The sequence below is a fragment of the Salmo salar genome, chromosome 06 (genome assembly GCF_965601325.2).
Source record: "Salmo salar chromosome 06, fSalSal1, whole genome shotgun sequence".
Taxonomy (NCBI): domain Eukaryota; kingdom Metazoa; phylum Chordata; class Actinopteri; order Salmoniformes; family Salmonidae; genus Salmo; species Salmo salar.
This window is the reverse complement of record NC_138296.1, coordinates 1400581-1419008: the sequence shown is the minus strand read 5'-3', so window position 1 is coordinate 1419008 and position 18428 is coordinate 1400581. Positions and strand designations below refer to the sequence as shown.

Sequence of the window (18428 nt, the reverse complement as noted above, 5' to 3'; positions counted from 1 at the left end):
AGCCTAGTGGTTAGAGTGGAGGGGCGGCAGGTAGCCTAGTGGTTAGAGTGGAGGGGGGCGGCAGGTAGCTTAGTGGTTAGAGTTGAGGGGCGGCTAGGTAGCCTACTGGTTAGAGTGGAGGGGTGGCAGGGTAGCCTAGTGGTTAGAGTGGAGGGGTGGCAGGTTGACTAGTGGTTAGAGTGGAGGGACTGCAGGTAGTCTAGTGGTTAGAGTGGAGGCAGGTAGCCTAGTGGTTAGAGGGGGGGGACGGCAGGTAGCCAAGTGGTTAGAGTGGAGGGACGGCAGGTAGCCTAGTGGTTAGAGTGGAGGGGCGGCTAGGTAGCCTACTGGTTAGAGTGGAGGGGTGGCAGGGTAGCCTAGTGGTTAGAGTGGAGGGGTGGAAGGTAGCCTAGTGGTTAGAGAGGAGGGGCGGCAGGTAGACTAGTGGTTAGAGTGGAGGGACGGCAGGTAGCCTAGTGGTTAGAGCGGAGGGACGGCAGGTAGTCTAGTGGTTAGAGTGGAGGGGCGGCAGGTAGCCTAGTGGTTAGAGCGGAGGGACGGCAGGTAGTCTAGTGGTTAGAGCGGAGGGACGGCAGGTAGTCTAGTGGTTAGAGTGGAGGGGCGGCAGGTAGCCTAGTGGTTAGAGTGGAGGGACGGCAGGTAGGCTAGTGGTTAGAGTGGAGGGGCGGCAGGTAGCGTAGTGGTTAGAGTGGAGGGGAGGCAGGTAGCCTAGTGGTTAGAGTGGAGGCAGGTAGCCTAGTGGTTAGAGGGGGGGGACGGCAGGTAGCCAAGTGGTTAGAGTGGAGGGACGGCTAGGTAGCCTACTGGTTAGAGTGGAGGGGTGGCAGGGTAGCCTAGTGGTTAGAGTGGAGGGGTGGAAGGCAGCCTAGTGGTTAGAGTGGAGGGGCGGCAGGTAGACTAGTGGTTAGAGTGGAGGGACGGCAGGTAGCCTAGTGGTTAGAGCGGAGGGACGGCAGGTAGTCTAGTGGTTAGAGTGGAGGGGCGGCAGGTAGCCTAGTGGTTAGAGTGGAGGGACGGCAGGTAGGCTAGTGGTTAGAGTGGAGGGGCGGCAGGTAGCGTAGTGGTTAGAGTGGAGGGGAGGCAGGTAGCCTAGTGGTTAGAGTGGAGGCAGGTAGCCTAGTGGTTAGAGGGGGGGGACGGCAGGTAGCCTAGTGGTTAGAGTGGAGGGACGGCAGGTAGCCTAGTGGTTAGAGTGGAGGGACGGCAGGTAGCCTAGTGGTTAGAGTGGAGGGGAGGCAGGTAGCCTAGTGTTTAGAGTGGAGGGACGGCAGGGTAGCCTGGTGGTTAGAGTGGTGGGACGGCAGGTAGCCTAGTGTTTAGAGTGGAGGGACGGCAGGGTAGCCTAGTGGTTAGAGTGGAGGGGCGGCAGGTAGTCTAGTGGTTAGAGTGGAGGGACGGCAGGTAGCCTAGTGTTTAGAGTGGAGGGATGGCAGGGTAGCCTAGTGGTTAGAGTGGAGGGATGGCAGGGTAGCCTAGTGGTTAGAGTGGAGGGGCGGCAGGTAGCCTAGTGGTTAGAGTGGAGGGACGGCAGGTAGCCTAGTGTTTAGAGTGGAGGGACTGAAGGTAGCCTAGTGGTTAGAGTGGAGGGACGGCAGGTAGTCTAGTTGTTAGAGTGGAGTGGCGGCAGGGTAGCCTAGTGGTTAGAGTGGAGCGGTGGCAGGTAGCCTAGTGGTTAGACTGGAGGGACGGCAGGTAGCCTAGTGGTTAGAGTGGAGGGGGGGGGGGCAGGTAGCCTAGTGGTTAGAGTGGAGGGATGGCAGGTAGCCTAGTGGTTAGAGTGGAGGGAAGGCAGGGTAGACTAGTGGTTAGAGTGGAGGGGCGGCAGGTAGCCTCGTGGTTAGAATGGAGGGACGGCAGGTAGTCTTGTGGTTAGAGTGGAGGGGCGGCAGGTAGCCTAGTGGTTAGAGTGGAGGGACGGCAGGTAGTCTTGTGGTTAGAGTGGAGGGGCGGCAGGTTGCCTAGTGGTTAGAGTGGAGGGGCGGCAGGTAGCCTAGTGGTTAGAGTGGAGGGGGGCGGCAGGTAGCCTAGTGGTTAGAGTGGAGGGGGCAGGTAGCCTAGTGGTTACAGTGGAGGGGCGGCAGGTAGCCTAGTGGTTAGAGTGGAGGGGCGGCAGGTAGCCTAGTGGTTAGAGCGGAGGGGCGGCAGGGTAGCCTAGTGGTTAGAGTGGAGGGGTGGCAGGTATCCTAGTGGTTAGAGTGGAGGGGCGGCAGGTAGACTAGTGGTTAGAGTGGAGGCAGGTAGCCTAGTGGTTAGAGGGGGGGGACGGCAGGTAGCCTAGTGGTTAGAGTGGAGGGACGGCAGGTAGCCTAGTGGTTAGAGTGGAGGGACGGCAGGTAGCCTAGTGGTTAGAGTGGAGGGGAGGCAGGTAGCCTAGTGTTTAGAGTGGAGGGACGGCAGGGTAGCCTGGTGGTTAGAGTGGTGGGACGGCAGGTAGCCTAGTGTTTAGAGTGGAGGGACGGCAGGGTAGCCTAGTGGTTAGAGTGGAGGGGCGGCAGGTAGTCTAGTGGTTAGAGTGGAGGGACGGCAGGTAGCCTAGTGTTTAGAGTGGAGGGATGGCAGGGTAGCCTAGTGGTTAGAGTGGAGGGATGGCAGGGTAGCCTAGTGGTTAGAGTGGAGGGGCGGCAGGTAGCCTAGTGGTTAGAGTGGAGGGACGGCAGGTAGCCTAGTGTTTAGAGTGGAGGGACGGAAGGTAGCCTAGTGGTTAGAGTGGAGGGACGGCAGGTAGTCTAGTTGTTAGAGTGGAGGGGCGGCAGGGTAGCCTAGTGGTTAGAGTGGAGCGGTGGCAGGTAGCCTAGTGGTTAGAGTGGAGGGACGGCAGGTAGCCTAGTGGTTAGAGTGGAGGGGGGGGGGGGCAGGTAGCCTAGTGGTTAGAGTGGAGGGATGGCAGGTAGCCTAGTGGTTAGAGTGGAGGGAAGGCAGGGTAGACTAGTGGTTAGAGTGGAGGGGCGGCAGGTAGCCTCGTGGTTAGAATGGAGGGACGGCAGGTAGTCTTGTGGTTAGAGTGGAGGGGCGGCAGGTAGCCTAGTGGTTAGAGTGGAGGGACGGCAGGTAGTCTTGTGGTTAGAGTGGAGGGGCGGCAGGTTGCCTAGTGGTTAGAGTGGAGGGGCGGCAGGTAGCCTAGTGGTTAGAGTGGAGGGGGGCGGCAGGTAGCCTAGTGGTTAGAGTGGAGGGGGCAGGTAGCCTAGTGGTTACAGTGGAGGGGCGGCAGGTAGCCTAGTGGTTAGAGTGGAGGGGCGGCAGGTAGCCTAGTGGTTAGAGCGGAGGGGCGGCAGTGTAGCCTAGTGATTAGAGTGGAGGGGTGGCAGGTATCCTAGTGGTTAGAGTGGAGGGGCGGCAGGTAGACTAGTGGTTAGAGTGGAGGGACGGCAGGTAGCCTAGTGGTTAGAGCGGAGGGACGGCAGGTTGTCTAGTGGTTAGAGTGGAGGGGCGGCAGGTAGCCTAGTGGTTAGAGTGGAGGGACGGCAGGTAGGCTAGTGGTTAGAGTGGAGGGGCGGCAGGTAGCCTAGTGGTTAGAGTGGAGGGGAGGCAGGTAGCCTAGTGGTTAGAGTGGAGGCAGGTAGCCTAGTGGTTAGAGGGGGGGGGCAGGTAGCCTAGTGTTTAGAGGGGGGGCAGGTAGCCTAGTGTTTAGAGGGGGGGCAGGTAGCCTAGTGTTTAGAGGGGGAGGCAGGTAGCCTAGTGGTTAGAGGGGGGGGGGGGGGGGGGGACAGGTAGCCTAGTGGTTAGAGTGGGGGGGGGGGGGGGCAGGTAGCCTAGTGGTTAGAGTGTAGGGACGGCTGGTAGCCTAGTGGTTAGAGTGGAGGGGCGGCAGGTAGTCTAGTGGTTAGAGGGGGGGGGGGGGGCAGGTAGCCTAGTGGTTAGAGTGGAGGTGAGGCAGGTAGCCTAGTGGTTAGAGTGGAGGGGGCAGGTAGCCTAGTGGTTACAGTGGAGGGGCGGCAGGTATCCTAGTGGTTAGAGTGGAGGGGCGGCAGGTAGACTAGTGGTTAGAGTGGAGGGACGGCAGGTAGCCTAGTGGTTAGAGCGGAGGGACGGCAGGTTGTCTAGTGGTTAGAGTGGAGGGGCGGCAGGTAGCCTAGTGGTTAGGGTGGAGGGACGGCAGGTAGGCTAGTGGTTAGAGTGGAGGGGCGGCAGGTAGCCTAGTGGTTAGAGTGGAGGGGAGGCAGGTAGCCTAGTGGTTAGAGTGGAGGCAGGTAGCCTAGTGGTTAGAGGGGGGGGGCAGGTAGCCTAGTGTTTAGAGGGGGGGCAGGTAGCCTAGTGTTTAGAGGGGGGGCAGGTAGCCTAGTGTTTAGAGGGGGAGGCAGGTAGTCTAGTGGTTAGAGGGGGGGGGGGCAGGTAGCCTAGTGGTTAGAGTGGAGGGGAGGCAGGTAGACTATTTGTTAGAGTGGAGGGGGGGCAGGTAGCCTAGTGGTTAGAGTGGAGGGACGGCAGGTAGCCTAGTGGTTAGAGTGGAGGGGCGGCAGGGTAGCCTAGTGGTTAGAGTGGAGGGGCGGCAGGTAGTCTAGTGGTTAGAGTGGAGGGGTGGCAGGTAGCCTAGTGGTTAGAGTGGAGGGGCGGCAGGTAGACTAGTGGTTAGAGTGGAGGGACGGCAGGTAGCCTAGTGGTTAGAGCGGAGGGACGGCAGGTAGTCTAGTGGTTAGAGTGGAGCGGCGGCAGGTAGCCTAGTGGTTAGAGCGGAGGGACGGCAGGTAGTGTAGTGGTTAGAGTGGAGGGGCGGCAGGTAGCCTAGTGGTTAGAGTGGAGGGACGGCAGGTAGGCTAGTGGTTAGAGTGGAGGGGCGGCAGGTAGCCTAGTGGTTAGAGTGGAGGGGATGCAGGTAGCCTAGTGGTTAGAGTGGATGCAGGTAGCCTAGTGGTTAGAGGGCGGGGGCAGGTAGCCTAGTGGTTAGCGGGGGGGGACGGCAGGTAGCCTAGTGGTTAGAGTGGAGGGGCGGCAGGTAGCCTAGTGGTTAGAGTGGAGGGACGGCAGGTAGCCTAGTGGTTAGAGTGGAGGGGCGGCAGGTAGCCTAGTGGTTAGAGTGGAGGGGCGGCAGGTAGCCTAGTGGTTAGAGTGGAGGGGAGGCAGGTATCCTAGTGGTTAGAGCGTTGGACTAGTAACCGAAAGGTTGCTAGATTGAATCCCTGAGCTGACAAGGTAAAAATCTGTCGTTCTGCCCCCTGAACAAGGCAGTTAACCCACTGTTCCCTGGTAGGCCGTTATTGTAAATCAGAATTTGTTCTTAACTGACTTGCCTGGTTAAATAAATGAAATGATGATTATGTCTATATAAATCACCATATGTTCTGTAGTTAGAGATAAATAGTCATGAATTTATAGGCTACGTGTCGACATGAGAGGATTCATCCTCTAAAATGAGGCGATATTCTCTGAGACGCGCTTTTGCCTTGAACTTCAATCTACCCGTCATATTACCTGTTTATAAATGATCTATCTGTAAACTCGAGAAACCAGTTTATTTTGTCCAATAATGGCTGTTGTGTGTTTTAGGGTGGTGGGATTGTTTCCTGTTAAAATTAAACCAGGAAACAGAGAGTCCCGGGTGCTGAGTGTTGATGCTCGTTTTAGTTACGCAACATCCATCCATCTGTCTTCGTTTGTTGTCACAGTTATCCAAGTTGTGTGTGTGTGTGTGTGTGTGTGTGTGTGTGTGTGTGTGTGTGTGTGTGTGTGTGTGTGTGTGTGTGTGTGTGTGTGTGTGTGTGTTTTTGACTAATGCTTTCTCTGTATTTGTTCTGTAGGGGATTTGGCAAGCAGGGATTCCAGTGTCAAGGTAGGTGTCTCTCCACTACCATGAGAATCGATTTCTTGTACCCACACACACACACACACACACACACTCACTCACCCACTCACACTCACCCACCCACACACACACTCACACACTCACCCACCCACACACACACACACCACTATCTGCCCCAGGCTTCTGATTCTGGAACCTTTCTGCTCTCAGCATGGAGGAGAACTATGACACTCTTACTTCTCTCCTTTCTCGCTGTTCCTCTCTCTCTCTGTCTGTTCCTCTCTCTCTCTGTCTCTCTCTCTCTCTCTCTGTCTCTCTCTCTCTCTCTCTGTTCCTCTCTCTCTCTGTCTCTCTCTCTCTCTCGCTGTTTCTCTGTTCCTCTCTCTCTCTCTCTCTCTCTCTCTCTCTCTCTCTCTCTCTCTCTCTCTCTTTGTTCCTCTCTCTCTCTGTCTCTCTCTCTCTCTCTCTCTCTCTCTCTGTTCCCCTCTCTCTCTTTGTTCCTCTCTCTGTCTCTCTCTCTCTCTCTCTCTCTCTCTCTCTCTCCCCTCTCCGTGTGTGTCGGCGTGAGTGTGTGACCCCCCTATTGGTTGTCCTGGGTTGAGCCTCTCAGCCACCTGTGTGTCTGGAGTAGAGAGAGAATCCCTTCACAGCTCAGGGAGAAAGAGATTTCCTCTCTCCACTAGGTCACACATACATTCACATTTAGCAGATTGTGTGTGTGTGTGTGTGTGTGTGTGTGTGTGTGTGTGTGTGTGTGTGTGTGTGTGTGTTGACTTAGAGATGAGATGGACATCACGTTGGTTCTAACTCGTTATCCATTGTTGATGTCGGTGTGTTGAAGGTTTAATCGGAGGAGGACTGATGGCCGTGTTTTATTGTTAAAGTCAGTTTTTAAAACATTTTTATTTTCAATTTAACAAGTCAGTTAAGAACAAATTCTTATTTACAATGACGGCCTACCGGGGAACAGTGGGTTAACTGCCTTGTTCAGGGACAGAATAACAGATTTTTTTTACCTTGTCAGCTCAGGGATTCAATCCAGCAACCTTTCAGTTACTAGTCCAACACTCTAACTAACCACTAGGCTACCTGCCCCCCCCCCCTCTAACCACTAGGCTACCTGCCCCCCCCCCCTCTAACCACTAGGCTACCTGCCGTCCCTCCACTCTAACCACTAGGCTACCTGCCGTCCCTCCACTCTAACCACTAGGCTACCTGCCGTCCCTCCACTCTAACCACTAGGCTACCTGCCGCCCCCCCCCTCTAACCACTAGGCTACCTGCCCCCCCCCCCTCTAACCACTAGGCTACCTGCCGTCCCCTCCACTCTAACCACTAGGCTACCTGCCGTCCCCCCACTCTAACCACTAGGCTACCTGCCGTCCCTCCACTCTAACCACTAGGCTACCTGCCGCCCCTCCACTCTAACCACTAGGCTACCTGCCGCCCCTCCACTCTAACCACTAGGCTACCTGCCGCCCCCCCCCTCTAACCACTAGGCTACCTGCCGCCCCTCCACTCTAACCACTAGGCTACCTGCCGTCCCCCCACTCTAACCACTAGGCTACCTGCCTGCCCCTCCACTCTAACCACTAGGCTACCTGCCGCCCCTCCACTCTAACCACTAGGCTACCTGCCGCCCCTCCACTCTAACCACTAGGCTACCTGCCGCCCCTCACTCTAACCACTAGGCTACCTGCCGTCCCTCCACTCTAACCACTAGGCTACCTGCCGCCTCCACTCTAACCACTAGGCTACCTGCCGCCCCTCCACTCTAACCACTAGGCTACCTGCCGCCCCTCCACTCTAACCACTAGGCTACCTGCCCCCCTCCACTCTAACCACTAGGCTACCTGCCGTCCCTCCACTCTAACCACTAGGCTACCTGCCGTCCCTCCACTCTAACCACTAGGCTACCTGCCGCCTCTACACTCTAACCACTAGGCTACCTGCCGCCTCTCACTCTAACCACTAGGCTACCTGCCGCCCCTCTAACCACTAGGCTACCTGCCGCCCCTCCACTCTAACCACTAGGCTACCTGCAGCCCCTCCACTCTAACCACTAGGCTACCTGCCTCCCCTCCACTCTAACCACTAGGCTACCTGCCGTCCCTCCACTCTAACCACTAGGCTACCTGCCGCCTCTACACTCTAACCACTAGGCTACCTGCCGTCCCCACTCTAACCACTAGGCTACCTGCCGCCCCTCCACTCTAACCACTAGGCTACCTGCCGCCCCTCCACTCTAACCACTAGGCTACCTGCCTCCCCTCCACTCTAACCACTAGGCTACCTGCCGTCCCTCCACTCTAACCACTAGGCTACCTGCCGCCCCCCCCCTCTAACCACTAGGCTACCTGCCCCCCCTCCACTCTAACCACTAGGCTACCTGCCGTCCCCCCACTCTAACCACTAGGCTACCTGCCGTCCCTCCACTCTAACCACTAGGCTACCTGCCGCCTCTACACTCTAACCACTAGGCTACCTGCCGCCTCTACACTCTAACCACTAGGCTACCTGCCGTCCCTCATCTAACCACTAGGCTACCTGCCGCCCTCCACTCTAACCACTAGGCTACCTGCCGTCCCTCCACTCTAACCACTAGGCTACCTGCCGTCCCCTCCACTCTAACCACTAGGCTACCTGCCGTCCCTCCACTCTAACCACTAGGCTACCTGCCGTCCCTCCACTCTAACCACTAGGCTACCTGCCGCCTCTCCACTCTAACCACTAGGCTACCTGCCGCCTCTACACTCTAACCACTAGGCTACCTGCCGCCTCTACACTCTAACCACTAGGCTACCTGCCGTCCCTCCACTCTAACCACTAGGCTACCTGCCGCCCCTCCACTCTAACCACTAGGCTACCTGCCGCCCCTACACTCTAACCACTAGGCTACCTGCCGTCCCTCCACTCTAACCACTAGGCTACCTGCCGCCTCTCACTCTAACCACTAGGCTACCTGCCGCCTCTTCACTCTAACCACTAGGCTACCTGCAGCCCCTCCACTCTAACCACTAGGCTACCTGCCTCCCCTCCACTCTAACCACTAGGCTACCTGCCGTCCCCTCCACTCTAACCACTAGGCTACCTGCCGTCCCTCCACTCTAACCACTAGGCTACCTGCCGCCTCTACACTCTAACCACTAGGCTACCTGCCGCCTCTACACTCTAACCACTAGGCTACCTGCCGCCCCTCTAACCACTAGGCTACCTGCCGCCCCTCCACTCTAACCACTAGGCTACCTGCAGCCCCTCCACTCTAACCACTAGGCTACCTGCCTCCCCTCCACTCTAACCACTAGGCTACCTGCCGTCCCTCCACTCTAACCACTAGGCTACCTGCCGCCTCTACACTCTAACCACTAGGCTACCTGCCGCCCCTCTAACCATCTAGGTCACCTGCCGCCCCTCCACTCTAATCACTAGGCCACCTGCAGCCCCTCCACTTAATCATTAGGTCACCTGCCTCCCCTCCACTCTAATCACTAGGTCACCTGCCGTCCCTCCACTTAATCACTAGGCTACCTGCAGCCCCTCCACTCTAACCACTAGGCTACCTGCCTCCCCTCCACTCTAACCACTAGGCTACCTGCCGTCCCTCCACTCTAACCACTAGGCTACCCTGCCGTCCCTCCACTCTAACCACTAGGCTACCTGCCGCCTCTACACTCTAACCACTAGGCTACCTGCCGCCTCTACACTCTAACCACTAGGCTACCTGCCGCCCCTCTAACCACTAGGCTACCTGCCGCCCCTCCACTCTAACCACTAGGCTACCTGCAGCCCCTCCACTCTAACCACTAGGCTACCTGCCTCCCCTTCACTCTAACCACTAGGCTACCTGCCGTCCCTCCACTCTAACCACTAGGCTACCTGCCGTCCCTCCACTCTAACCACTAGGCTACCTGCCGCCCTCTACACTCTAACCACTAGGCTACCTGCCGCCTCTACACTCTAACCACTAGGCTACCTGCCGCCTCTACACTCTAACCACTAGGCTACCTGCCGTCCCTCCACTCTAACCACTAGGCTACCTGCCGTCCCTCCACTCTAACCACTAGGCTACCTGCCGCCTCTACACTCTAACCACTAGGCTACCTGCCGTCCCTCCACTCTAACCACTAGGCTACCTGCCGCCTCTACACTCTAACCACTAGGCTACCTGCCGCCTCTACACTCTAACCACTAGGCTACCTGCGCCCCTCTAACCACTAGGCTACCTGCCGCCCCTCCACTCTAACCACTAGGCTACCTGCAGCCCCTCCACTCTAACCACTAGGCTACCTGCCTCCCCTCCACTCTAACCACTAGGCTACCTGCCGTCCCTCCACTCTAACCACTAGGCTACCTGCCGTCCCTCCACTCTAACCACTAGGCTACCTGCCGCCTCTACACTCTAACCACTAGGCTACCTGCCGCCTCTACACTCTAACCACTAGGCTACCTGCCGCCTCTACACTCTAACCACTAGGCTACCTGCCGTCCCTCCACTCTAACCACTAGGCTACCTGCCGCCCCTCCACTCTAACCCACTAGGCTACCTGCCGCCCCTACACTCTAACCACTAGGCTACCTGCCGTCCCTCCACTCTAACCACTAGGCTACCTGCCGCCCCTCTAACCACTAGGCTACCCTGCCGCCCCTCCACTCTAACCACTAGGCTACCTGCAGCCCCTCCACTCTAACCACTAGGCTACCTGCCTCCCCTCCACTCTAACCACTAGGCTACCTGCCGTCCCTCCACTCTAACCACTAGGCTACCTGCCGTCCCTCCACTCTAACCACTAGGCTACCTGCCGCCTCTACACTCTAACCACTAGGCTACCTGCCGCCTCTACACTCTAACCACTAGGCTACCTGCCGCCCCTCTAACCACTAGGCTACCTGCCGCCCCTCCACTCTAACCACTAGGCTACCTGCAGCCCCTCCACTCTAACCACTAGGCTACCTGCCTCCCCTCCACTCTAACCACTAGGCTACCTGCCGTCCCTCCACTCTAACCACTAGGCTACCTGCCGCCTCTACACTCTAACCACTAGGCTACCTGCCGCCCCTCTAACCACTAGGCTACCTGCCGCCCCTCCACTCTAACCACTAGGCTACCTGCAGCCCCTCCACTCTAACCACTAGGCTACCTGCCGCCCCTCCACTCTAACCACTAGGCTACCTGCCTCCCCTCCACTCTAACCACTAGGCTACCTGCCGTCCCTCCACTCTAACCACTAGGCTACCTGCAGCCCCTCCACTCTAACCACTAGGCTACCTGCCTCCCCTCCACTCTAACCACTAGGCTACCTGCCGTCCCTCCACTCTAACCACTAGGCTACCTGCCGTCCCTCCACTCTAACCACTAGGCTACCTGCCGCCCCCCCCCTCTAACCACTAGGCTACCTGCCGCCCCTCCACTCTAACCACTAGGCTACCTGCCGTCCCCCCACTCTAACCACTAGGCTACCTGCCGCCCCTCCACTCTAACCACTAGGCTACCTGCCGCCCCTCCACTCTAACCACTAGGCTACCTGCCTCCCCTCCACTCTAACCACTAGGCTACCTGCCGTCCCCCCACTCTAAGCACTAGGCTACCTGCCGTCCCTCCACTCTAACCACTAGGCTACCTGCCGCCCCTCCACTCTAACCACTAGGCTACCTGCCGCCCCTCCACTCTAACCACTAGGCTACCTGCCGCCCCTCCACTCTAACCACTAGGCTACCTGCCGCCCCTACACTCTAACCACTAGGCTACCTGCCGTCCCTCCACTCTAACCACTAGGCTACCTGCCGCCCCTCCACTCTAACCACTAGGCTACCTGCCGTCCCTCCACTCTAACCACTAGGCTACCTGCCGCCCCTCCACTCTAACCACTAGGCTACCTGCCGCCCCTACACTCTAACCACTAGGCTACCTGCCGCCCTACACTCTAACCACTAGGCTACCTGCCGTCCCTCCACTCTAACCACTAGGCTACCTGCCGCCCTCCTCTAACCACTAGGCTACCTGCCGTCCCTCCACTCTAACCACTAGGCTACCTGCCGTCCCCTCCACTCTAACCACTAGGCTACCTGCCGTCCCTCCACTCTAACCACTAGGCTACCTGCAGCCCCTCCACTCTAACCACTAGGCTACCTGCCGCCCCTCCACTCTAACCACTAGGCTACCTGCCGCCTCTACACTCTAACCACTAGGCTACCTGCCGCCTCTACACTCTAACCACTAGGCTACCTGCCGCCTCTACACTCTAACCACTAGGCTAACTGCCGCCCCTCCACTCTAACCACTAGGCTACCTGCCGCCTCTACACTCTAACCACTAGGCTACCTGCCGCCTCTACACTCTAACCACTAGGCTACCTGCCGCCTCTACACTCTAACCACTAGGCTACCTGCCGCCTCTACACTCTAACCACTAGGCTACCTGCCTCCTCTACACTCTAACCACTAGGCTACCTGCCGCCTCTACACTCTAACCACTAGGCTACCTGCCGCCTCTACACTCTAACCACTAGGCTACCTGCCGCCTCTACACTCTAACCACTAGGCTACCTGCCGCCTCTACACTCTAACCACTAGGCTACCTGCCGCCTCTACACTCTAACCACTAGACTACCTGCCGCCCCGATAATGATAGTATTATTTTATTGAATATGTTTTGGATTATGTAGTCGACTGTTGTAGCCGACTATTGTAGCTGACTGTTGTAGCTGACTATTGTAGCTGACTATTGTAGCTGACTATTGTAGCTGACTGTTGTAGCTGACTGTTGTAGCTGACTATTTTAGCTGACTATTGTAGCTGACTGTTGTAGCTGACTGTTGTAGCTGACTATTGTAGCTGACTATTGTAGCTGACTGTTGTAGCTGACTATTGTAGCTGACTGTTGTAGCTGACTGTTGTAGCCGACTATTGTAGCCGACTGTTGTAGCCGACTGTTGTAGCCGACTATTGTAGCCGACTGTTGTAGCTGACTGTTGTAGCCGACTATTGTAGCCGACTGTTGTAGCTGACTATTGTAGCTGACTGTTGTAGCTGACTGTTGTAGCTGACTGTTGTAGCCGACTAATGTAGCTGACTATTGTAGCTGACTATTGTAGCTGACTATTGTAGCTGACTGTTGTAGCTGACTATTGTAGCTGACTATTGTAGCTGACTGTTGTAGCTGACTGTTGTAGCTGACTGTTGTAGCTGACTGTTGTAGCTGACTGTTGTAGCTGACTGTTGTAGCTGACTGTTGTAGCCGACTGTTGTAGCCGACTGTTGTAGCCGACTGTTGTAGCCGACTGTTGTAGCCGACTGTTGTAGCCGACTGTTGTAGCCGACTGTTGTAGCCGACTGTTGTAGCCGACTGTTGTAGCCGACTATTGTAGCCGACTATTGTAGCCGACTGTTGTAGCCGACTGTTGTAGCCGACTATTGTAGCCGACTGTTGTAGCCGACTGTTGTAGCCGACTATTGTAGCCGACTGTTGTAGCCGACTGTTGTAGCCGACTGTTGTAGCCGACTATTGTAGCCGACTATTGTAGCCGACTATTGTAGCCGACTATTGTAGCCGACTATTGTAGCCGACTATTGTAGCTGACTGTTGTAGCCGACTATTGTAGCTGACTATTGTAGCTGACTGATTTGGGTTTATTTGTCTCTCCACACACAGCTCATGTGTTGTTTGTCCGTAGTTCAGCTTGGACTTTATATCACTTAGGACATTACACATGTAGGAGTTTATATTACGCAACATTCCGCAGGATGTGTGTGTGTGTGTGTGTGTGTGTGTGTGTGTGTGTGTGTGTGTGTGTGTGTGTGTGTGTGTGTGTGTGTGTGTGTGTGTGTGTGTGTGTGTGTGTGAGCATGCATTAGGGAGATTAGAAGATAAATGGAGTGTGTGATGTTTACCAGTAAACCACTGTCTGTGTTTTCTATGGGTTCTAGCTGTGTTTATAGTGTATCTACAGAACCTTCACATAGTATTCATACCCCCTGTACTTATTCCACATGTTGTTGTAATAATTACAGCCTGAATTAAAAAAAAATATTTAATATATTTTATTTTCTCACCCATCTACACGCAATACCCCATAATGACATCACAATACCCCATAATGACATCACAATACCCCATAATGACATCACAGTACCCCATAATGACATCACAATACCCCATAATGACATCACAATACCCCATAATGACATCACAATACCCCATAATAACAAACTGAAGAAAAAAAACATGTTTTTCTGTAATGTTTTACATCAGTATTTTGGGGGGTCAGACCGTGAGACATCAGTAGTGTCCATGTTGGGTTTTAGTGGGGGTCAGACATCTGTAGTGTCCATGTTGGGTTTTAGTGGGGGTCAGACATCTGTAGTGTCCATGTTGGGTTTTAGTGGGGGTCAGACATCTGTATTGTCCATGTTGGGTTTTAGTGGGGGTCAGACATCTGTAGTGTCCATGTTGGGTTTTAGTGGGGGTCAGACATCTGTAGTGTCCATGTTGGGTTTTAGTGGGGGTCACAGAGATCTGTAGTGTCCACATCTGTAGTGTCCATGTTGGGTTTTAGTGGGGGTCAGACATCTGTAGTGTCCATGTTGGGTTTTAGTGGGGGTCAGACATCTGTAGTGTCCATGTTGGGTTTTAGTGGGGGTCAGACATCTGTAGTGTCCATGTTGGGTTTTAGTGGGGGTCAGACATCTGTAGTGTCCATGTTGGGTTTTAGTGGGGGTCAGACATCTGTAGTGTCCATGTTAGGTTTTAGTGGGGGTCAGACATCTGTAGTGTCCATGTTGGGTTTTAGTCTACAAATTATTTCGATGGCGTTCTCCGTTTTTTTTTTGCTCTACGAACCCCACAAGTGTCACATGACTAGTCATATAAACCAATTAATTTGTAAACATTTCGATAAAACAAAAAACAAAAATAATCCACTTTTGACGTTATGGGATATTGTATGTAGGCCAGTGACACACAATCTCAATTTAATCCAATTTTTAAATGTCTTCTTGTAACACAGCGAAATGTGGAAAAAGTCAAGGGGTGTGAATACTTTCTGTCAGCTCCAGAATTATTGGCACCCTTGATAAAGATAAGTGAAAAAACAGACCTGCTGTTTTCAACTCTCCAGAGACAGCAGGAGCGGTAGAGATACTCTCAATGATCGGCTATGAAAAAGCCAACAGACATTTACTCCTGAGGTGCTGACCTGTTGAACCCTCGACAACTACTGTGATTATTATTATCTGACCCTGCTGGTCATCTATGAACATTTGAACATCTTGGCCATGTTCTGTTATAATCTCCACCCGGCACAGCCAGAAGAGGACTGGCCACCCCTCATAGCCTGGTTTCTCTCCACCCGGCACAGCCAGAAGAGGACTGGCCCCCCCTCATAGCCTGGTTCCTCTCCACCCGGCACAGCCAGAAGAGGACTGGCCACCCCTCATAGCCTGGTTCCTCTCTACCCAGTACAGCCAGAAGAGGACTGGCCACCCCTCATAGCCTGGTTCCTCTCTACCCAGTACAGCCAGAAGAGGACTGGCCACCCCTCATAGCCTGGTTCCTCTCTACCCAGTACAGCCAGAAGAGGACTGGCCACCCCTCATAGCCTGGTTCCTCTCTAGGTTTCTTCCTAGGTTCTGGCCTTTCTAGGGAGTTTTTCCTAGCCACCGTGCTTCTACACCTGCATTACTTGCTGTTTGGGGGGGTTTTAGGCTGGGTTTCTGTACAGCACTTTAAGACATCAGCTGATGTAAGAAGGGCTTTATAAATACATTTGATTTGATTTGATGTCATTAGTACAGATAGTGAGCTGTACTCACTGGATAGTTTATTAGGTACACCGTCCCTTTCACCACAATTGGATCGCTACTACAGACAGTGAGTCACGTGGTCGTAGCTTGTTATATAAAGCAGGCAGACAGGCATCGAGGCATTCAGTTACTGGTCCACCGGACAGTTTATTAGGTACACCATCCCATTCACCACAATGGATCGCTCCTCCAGACAGTGAGTCACGTGGTCGTAGCTTGTTATATAAAGCAGGCAGACAGGCATCGAGGCATTCAGTTACTGGTCCACCGGACAGTTTATTAGGTACACCATCCCATTCACCACAATGGATCGCTCCTACAGACAGAGAGTCACGTGGTCGTAGCTTGTTATATAAAGCAGGCAGACAGGCATCAAGGCATTCAGTTACTGTTCCATTGAATGTTAGAACGGGCAAAAACGAGTGACCTACAGTGGCTCAGAAAGTATTCAGACCCCTTGACTTTTTTCCACATTTTGTTACGTTACAGCCTTACTCTAAAATATATACATTTTTTTAAATCCTCAGTAATCTACAACCAATACACCATAATGACATCACAATACCCAAATAATGACATCACAATAATCCATAATGACATCACAATACCCCATAATGACATCACAATACCCCATAATGACATCACAATACCCAAATAATGACATCACAATAATCCATAATGACATCACAATACCCCATAATGACATCACAATACCCCATAATGACATCACAATAACCCATAATGACATCACAATACCCCATAATGACAAAGCGAAAACAGTTTTTTAGAATTTCTTTCCAATTTATTGAAAATATAAATCACATTTCCATAAGTATTCAGACCTTTTGCTATGAGACTTGAAATTGAACTCAGGTGCATCCTGTTTCCATTGATCGTCCTTGAGATGTTTCTACAACTTGATTGGAGTCCACCTGTGGTAAATTCAATTGATTGGACATGATTTGGAAAGGCACACACCTGTCTATATAAGGTCCTACAGTTGGCAGTGCACGTCAGAGCAAAAACAAAGCCATGAGGTCTAAGGAATTGTCCATAGAGCTCTGAGACAGGATTGTGTCGAGGCACAGATCTGGGGAAGGGTACCAAAACATTTCTGCAGCATTGAAGGTCCCCAAGAACACAGTGGCCTCCATTATTCTGAAATGGAAGAAGTTTTGAACCACTAAGACTCTTCCCCTCAGCTCCCTCTCTCCTCCCACTCCCTCTCTCCCCATCCCTCTCTCCCCATCCCTCTCTCCTCCCACTCCCTCTCTCCCCATCCCTCTCTCCTCCCACTCCCTCTCTCCCCATCCCTCTCTCCCCATCCCTCTCTCCCACTCCCACTCCCTCTCTCCCCATCCCTCTCTCCTCCCACTCCCTCTCTCCCCATCCCTCTCTCCCACTCCCTCTCTCCCCATCCCTCTCCTTCTCGGTGAGTCGTAGCTCTGTGTGTCTGCCTCTGTGTGTGTGTGTGTGTGTGTGTGTGTGTGTGTGTGTGTGTGTGTGTGTGTGTGTGTGTTAGCAGTGTGTGTGTGTGTGTTAGCAGTGTGTGTGTGTGTGTGTGTGTGTGTGTGTAGCAGTGTGTTAGCAGTGTGTGTGTGTGTTAGCAGTGTGTTGCTGTGTGTGTGTGTGTGTGTGTGTTAGCAGTGTGTGTGTGTGTGTGTGTGTGTGTGTTAGCAGTGTGTGTGTGTGTGTGTGTGTGTGTGTTAGCAGTGTGTGTGTGTGTGTGTGTGTGTGTGTTAGCAGTGTGTGTGTGTGTGTGTGTGTGTGTGTGTGTGTGTGTAGCAGTGTGTGTGTGTGTGTGTGTGTGTTAGCAGTGTGTGTGTGTGTGTGTGTGTGTGTGTGTTAGCAGTGTGTGTGTGTGTGTGTGTGTGTGTTAGCAGTGTGTGTGTGTGTGTGTGTGTGTTAGCAGTGTGTGTTTGAAGGTGTGGGCCTTGATGGACCTATTTATTTTTAGCAGAAGTGTTCCATGGGGAACTACTACATAGGATAGAGAGAGACTGAGAGATAGAGAGACAGGGTAGAATGGAGAGACGGAGGGATAGAGAGAGACTGAGAGATAGAGAGAGAGGGATAGAGAGAGAGACGGAGGGATAGAGAGAGAGACTGAGAGATAGAGACTGAGAGATAGAGAGAGAGGGAGGGATGGAGAGACAGGGTAGAATGGAGAGAGATGGAGGGATGGAGAGAGAGGGTAGAATGGAGAGAGATGGGGGGATAGGGAGAGAGACGGAGGGAGGGAGAGAGACTGAGAGATGGAGGGATAGAGAGAGACTGAGGGATGGAGACGGAGGGATAGAGAGAGACTGAGAGATAGAGACGGAGGGATAGAGAGAGACTGAGAGATAGAGACGGAGGGATAGAGAGAGACTGAGAGATAGAGAGACAGGGTAGAATGGAGAGAGATGGAGGGATGGGGAGGGATGGAGAGGGAGGGATGGAGAGAGACGGAGGGATAGAGAGAGAGGGAGGGATGGAGAGACAGGGTAGAATGGAGAGAGATGGGGGATAGGGAGAGAGACGGAGGGAGGGAGAGAGAGGGTAGAATGGAGAGAGATGGAGGGATAGGGAGAGAGATGGAGGGATAGAGAGAGAGATGGAGGGATAGAGAGAGATGGAGGGATAGAGAGAGAGATGGAGGGATAGAGAGAGATGGAGGGAGAGAGAGAGAGGGAGAGAGAGGGAGGGATGGGAGGGAGAGAGATCGAGAAGGTCTGTCTGTCACTTCCTGACCATAGATGTTAGTTTCTGTGGTAGAGTAGGTCAGGGCGTGACAGGTTTTTTTCTTCTATGTTTTCTATTTCTATGTTCAGGTTCTAGTTTTCTATTTCTATGTTGGGGTTTTGTTTGGGATGATCTCCAATTAGAGGCAGCTGGTCCTCGTTGTCTCTAAT

General features: G+C 53.9%; 1 protein-coding gene across 1 annotated transcript in view; it reads left to right on the top strand.

The window, feature by feature from the left end:
- Positions 1–18428, top strand: part of LOC106563911 (protein kinase C beta type) — a 180215-nt gene that overhangs the window by 50406 nt on the left and 111381 nt on the right. Inside the window, 1 exon segment of the mRNA XM_082976102.1 lies at positions 5733–5764. Coding sequence (XP_082832228.1) covers positions 5733–5764 — 32 coding nt within the window.